This window comes from Genypterus blacodes, unplaced genomic scaffold (genome assembly GCF_046128005.1).
Source record: "Genypterus blacodes isolate CSIRO-AG114 ecotype Tasmania unplaced genomic scaffold, CSIRO-AGI_Gbla_v1 ptg000112l_1, whole genome shotgun sequence".
Lineage (NCBI taxonomy): Eukaryota > Metazoa > Chordata > Actinopteri > Ophidiiformes > Ophidiidae > Genypterus > Genypterus blacodes.
The window spans coordinates 680,939-686,938 of record NW_027466916.1 but is presented as its reverse complement, the minus strand read 5'-3'; the positions used below and the strand labels follow the sequence as shown (position 1 = coordinate 686,938).

General features: G+C 48.5%; 1 protein-coding gene across 1 annotated transcript in view; it reads right to left on the bottom strand.

Moving 5' to 3' along the window:
* Window positions 1–1,136: 1,136 nt before the first annotated feature.
* Window positions 1,137–6,000, bottom strand: part of cnksr3 (cnksr family member 3) — a 29,890-nt gene continuing 25,026 nt past the window's right edge. The window contains exons 8-13 of the mRNA XM_076161595.1: window positions 5,423–5,491; window positions 5,156–5,302; window positions 3,271–3,395; window positions 2,999–3,180; window positions 2,823–2,909; window positions 1,137–2,641 (exon numbers count right to left, since the gene is read on the bottom strand). Of these exons, the coding sequence (XP_076017710.1) occupies window positions 2,346–2,641; window positions 2,823–2,909; window positions 2,999–3,180; window positions 3,271–3,395; window positions 5,156–5,302; window positions 5,423–5,491 (906 nt within the window). The 3' untranslated portion in view covers window positions 1,137–2,345. The remainder of the gene's footprint in view (window positions 2,642–2,822; window positions 2,910–2,998; window positions 3,181–3,270; window positions 3,396–5,155; window positions 5,303–5,422; window positions 5,492–6,000) is intronic.

The following is a 6,000-nucleotide window of genomic DNA, read 5'->3' as shown; positions in this document are numbered from 1 at the left end:
CAGTTGGTATCATGTGACACTTCAGTTTTTCCAACAGATCTGGCCAAGTTGTTGTAAGCTCAAGCTACTCATCTCTTTTTCCTCTATTCCTTAAAAAACTCTTTTATTGAGGATTCTTTTGTCCTTTGCCCTAACACTTCTAGACTGCCAACCTTTGGGGGAAAAAAGCACCTACTTGCCAATTAATCCAATTTCTATATTACTAAAACTAATACTGCTTGATTGATTTACTGCCTTAATCTGTGTGTGATCGCGGTTGATCATGCATTCAAGTGTACTGAATGTCGGTTGATTGTACCAGTTGTGCAATCCAGCAATAACTCATGGTGTCGTCCCCTTGTACCCATCTGAGACGTGCAGGCACAACATGTTAGTGGTTAGCAAACTTAGCAGTGGGTTAAACAGAGTGCAGGTAGTATTTATGCAGACCACAGGCTTTCAGTGAGCGCAAATTAGTGAGGACCGCAGGCGACTGAAGCTTGGCAAGCTAGGGCAGAGTGAGAAACAGGGAGGAGGAAGAAGAGGAAGACAGCTAAGAGATAAGCGAACAGGACCCCTCTCAACCGCTAAGATCATGCACAGAAGGAGAAACCAAAGATGAAGATAAAAGGAGGTGAGAACTGTGGGCTGTTGTTGTTGACAGGAGTGGGATCTTCATTTCCACGGTGAAAGATGATTTCCAGTGATGCTCCCCAGGCAAAGTTCTTCTTCCAAACAACGTTGAAAGCGATCACGTCGTGTAATCCGAACTCGCAGGTTAATCTTAAATGTTTTAAAGACAATGGAAACCTGCTGGGACCATATGGCTCCTCCAGATGGAGTCAGAAGAAGCGGCTGCATAAGCATCGCCGTCTGAGTCGCACAGCAAAAAAAGGTAGCTTGACGTTCGGCTATCCTGTTTCACCGCATGCTTTAAAGCTGGGGGGAGGGAAGGGGGGGGGTCGCCACGAAAGGTCAAAGCCAGTTAAGAAAGGTCGTCAGCTCAAAATGAGGACCTGCATGCAGCCACGGAGACCTGAATGATGTCATCACAGGAGGGTAACGATCACAAAGGTTGACATTTTGACGCTACAATGTGAGAATAGTTGAGATGTAGACCCAAAGGTAAAATAACGACAATACAAAACACCACTGAAATGAACTGCACTTTTAATAAAATACTATTCAAATCTTACAAAAAGGCAGATAAAGCAACAAATCAACACTTCTTCCCTGTGTTTTGTTTTTGCTGAGTTAATACTGTCGTTCTACCTCTCCAGACTCTTTGTTTATCTGTAAGCGTTTCCGTGCTAATGTGAGACCCGTCTGTAAAGAGGCCGGGTCAAACTGCCCGGCGTCAACAAGCTGGTTATTTGCGTGGAGCGACTGCACGTAAAGGCCCTTTAGGTGGGTAATTACAGAGTGCACGGGAAAGGATAGGACGCCAAAGTTTAGCCCAGTGTTTTTCAATCTTTTTTTGAGCCAAGGCACAAAAGGCACGCGCTTCGAAATTTGCGATCTGGGCTCGGGGACTAATTAAGTTAAGTTGGATACATTTCCCACGGCACACCTGACAATCTCTCACCGTATGGCACACCGGTTGAAGAACACTGGTTTAGGCTGTGCTGAACACAATGCATAGCTTTCAAAAACCAGCACGAGGAAAAATACGACATCCTCTCCCCAAAACAACCGATGCATTGACGTGTCGACTAAAGTGACTGTAAAATATCGTTCTCAAGTACAGAATATGCATAGTTTACAAGAGGCAACCATTGGCAGAGGGGAGATGTGGCTGAAAAGGAAAAGCAACATAATAACAGCACAGGTTCACTAACAATAGAGTCTGTTTGTTTCACTTGTTCTCAAAACTTATTTATGCAGATATCAACGTAAGCACATCACTGAAGTAATAAGAAGCAAAGTTTTTTTTTCTGACAGTTTCACCGAGTAAAATATCAAACAATGGTACCAGAGAGCGTCTGAGAGCGGCTGAAATGTGATATAACTTAATACGTATGTACAGAGGAGTCCAGAGTGTCCTACGCCTGAGCAGGTCCTCTTGAGGCTGAGACGGAGGGGGGGGACTTGAGGTTGGGTCAGGGGGAGGTGGTGGTGGGGGGAGGAGGGGTGTGTGTGGCCGTGTTAAAGGGGGGAGTGTAGTGAGTACTACAAAGAGCAGTAGTTGGTAGTAGTAGTAATGACACCAGGGAAGTATGGAGGTAGTGGGAGGGTTGGGGGGGGGGAAAGTATGAGAGAGCCCAAAGCTGCTACGAGATCAAACAGCTGGACGTTAAAAAAAAAACTAAAAAGGCACTGAGGAAGGACAAGACAGGAACAGGAAGCCCCGGACAGGAAGCGCATCATCAGTGAGTCAATAGCTTAAGCCGCGTGATCCAACTGACCAGTAGTGAGCGTTCTGCCGAGGCGTGCTTGGAGGCCGGGGGGGCGGCGGGGGCTTTCTTGGCGTCCTCCGGGTAAGGGATGGTGGCGCTGTTATGCAGGTCAGAGTTGGAGGAGAAGTAGCGGCTGCCGCGGACGCGGTCCACCCGCACCAGGTGCCGCTCCCCCGCCGGCCTGTATGGCGGCGACACAGAGGGGACCTCCTCGGCGATGGTGGGGATCCGCTCGTTGCTGAGGTACCTGTAGAGGAGGTCATCGCCTGGAGCGGAGAGAGAGAAAAGAGAGAGAGGGAGAGAGAGAGAAGGGGACAGAGACGTTTGTGTCCATTTTAGATTTGATACACAGAATATTGGAATAAGCACGACAAATCTGATTGTACAGTTGTAGCTAATAAAGTTAAAATTAAAGCAGAAATGTGTGTGTGTGTGTGAATCTCATACCTTTCCTTCCTTGTGCCCAGGGTTTGGCGTAAGGATCGACCACGCCGACGCAGGTGTCCACGGGCATGGAGAGCGGCCGGGGCTTACCTACAAACAACAGAAGAGATCAACGTTCATTAGACCTATCCTAACAACACACACGCTCAGTATTCAGGTTCCTGAAGAGAAGCACTGACCACGAGACGCCCTGTGGTCCCTCATCCTGGGCTGTATGACGTTGGCCTCGATGGGGCAGCCGACGCTCAGCTTGTCGTAGTCGCTGAAGCGTCTCCTGCTCTCGTGGTCCAGGTAGGAGTTGGGCGACTCGGAGCCCTTTGTTCGTTTGCTGACGCTGGAGAAGGTGTCGCCCCTCAGCTCTCTGCAGCAGGGGAGAAGACAAAACTGTTTAAAATGCCGGGAAGGAGGAGAAGTAGTCGGGGTCAAAGGTCAGGGTGGGGACTAAGCTCACCGCGGGGTGTAGGGCATCGGGGGAGGAGGAGGGATGTAAAGCTCGTAGATGGCCGGCTTCTCCTTCTTGGTGGATCCGTTGGCTGAGCTGCAGGGAGACTGGGTTCTGATCAGGGAGGTGTGGTTCTGTGAAATACACAATCAATGAGTTTATGATTGATCCGAACAGAAACAAAAACATGCACACCTGCTTTGTCAGCAAATAAAATGTTTTAGTTTTGGCTTTAGCGGCCTGAAGTTTAGATTCTTCCAACTTAAATGCACGCCTGCCTTGAAATGGGAGTTGTTCACCAGATGTGGCGTGTGTGTGTGTGTGTGTGTGTGTGTGCCTGCCTGTGTCCTTGAGTGTAAAGCTGTGGAAAAAATGTGAAGTGAAGTCCAAAATAACCTCTGAGACGTGTACTTAAAACTCTTCTCATTTACCACAGATATGTTTTCCAACACTCAACAACATGAAGGAGACTGAATCCAAAAACTCCTTCACTGCTTTTCTGTTCAGATCCCAATAACTCTCAGTAACATTATACACCTTTAATAAACTCAATCTGAAATAAAAGCCCGGGAGCCCCACACACACACACACACACACACACACACACACACACACACACACACACACACACACACACACACACACACACACACACACACACACACACACACACACACACACACACACACACACACACACACACACACACACACACACACACACACATACACACACACACCAAATCGTTACAGGATGTGACAAACTAATGATGGTTTGAAGATTGGAGCTGCGATGTTGTGAATCACTGCATTCTTGTGTACGAATGACACAGCAGTACAAAGTGTCACTCACTGCTGAATCAGCCTGAGCGATCTGTCTCCGCTTCGCCCTCTGGAGCCTCCTTATCGTACATAAACTCAAGACGGCGTCTGATATCCCCGGCGACTTGTTAAGACAAGACGGGCGGGCAGACGTGTTGACGTTGGGCCTGCGCCATGAGAGCCTCTTTGTTGTTTCCTCGGAGAAACCCCTTCTCGCCTGATATCATCTGATCTTGTAGGTGTAATAAAAAAACAAAGAAGGCTCCGCGGGACGAGACGGAGGCACAGGCTGGGGCTCAGGTGCGGAGACGTGGTTAAAAGCCGAGCCGTGACCTAATTTGTCCACCCGAGGCAGGACGGCAAACTGCATTAGCGCGAGATAACTTTATTAGCTCAACATTTATCAGCTGCCCCGTTGGAGACTGGAATTTTCTTTAAACAAAAGCCATTCAGAGAGCCGTGACCTTTTCCCCGAAAAGGAGGTAGGAGACAAACAACGGGAATTATTTCAAGCCTTGATGTGTTTGCGACCCAACCTTGGCCTCCACCAGCTACAAATACAATCACCGGCATGTTTCTCTCAGCTGTGTGTGAGTGCAGAAAGCTCCGGTAACGTCTCCTCCTTGCTCTTTTGTTAAAATCTCGTGGCATAACATCACTCTGTAATCCCCGCCTGCTTCAGACTCTCGCATTTAAGGTCTCAAACGAGTAAACAAGGTCGCGGTTTGTCACACGCTTCCCTCTGGCCGCCGACCTTTAGCTCCTCGTAAACGCGGGCCTTCTGCTGACATCGCTCTCCTTTGTGTGACATCATGTTTTACTCTATTTCTCTTCTCCTATTGTCTCCCCTCTGTCTGCTCTCTCAGTCACGCTTGTCTGTACTCGTTCAGTCGACCAACTCCCTAAAAAAAGCTGGTAATTGGTTGATAATATCGACTCAGAGACACGCAAGGGCTTTCCTTGATCTTCATTGATGACAGGGGAAACACTGTATGACTGTGTGTGTGTGTGTGTGTGTGTGTGTGTGTGTGTGTGTGTGTGTGTGTGTGTGTGTGTGTGTGTGTGTGTCCTACCTGTTGTACCGGGGGCTTCCAGCGCATGTTCTTGAGTGGGGCGGGAGTGAAGCCTGTAGTGCCTGTGGGCCTCTTCTTGAGGAGTAAGACGACACCTTTGGGGTCCTCCCTCAGTTTGACCACCAGGTTCTTCAGCTGCCAGCCCACCTAATGTGCGGCAAACGCACACAAACACACAACCACACACACATGCAGCGGCTCAGTATGCAGCATGGGCTTCATCTACCTCTATGTTATGTTCTGTGTGTGTGTGTATGCGATGCTCACCACTGTCTGCTGGTTCACCTGTATCACCTCATCACCAGCATGGATCTTCCCCGTCAGGTCTGCTGGTGACTACACAACACACACACACACACACACACACACACACACAAAGAGGAAAGTCAGATAAACTATCTTGCAAACCTTCGCACCTTCCCTCCCAGATTGACTGTATTACTATATTTGATGTCTCAACGTGTAATCAGAGAGCCAAAGATTTGACAGACAAACGATACTAATCATTACACACACACGCACACGCACACACACACAGACACACACACTGTCTCTGCAGAGTATAAATATCAGTTTGGTTGTGTGTCGTGTCAAACAGATGCCAAACTGGATTAAACAGTTATTATGGGTGAGGAATCAGATCCTGATTCACAGCGATGGGGCCGAGGCGTGACGATCCCACCGTGGAGGTGACGCCGAGGCATTACTCACTAACTGACTGTCTCACTGTGTGTGTGTGTGTGTGTGTGTGTGTGCGCGCGTGGGGAAAGGTAGGAATGTTTTTGTTTTTAGGGTGACCGAGTGCCGAAACAAACGATTCCCTTCACGGATCATCGCTTCTTAAC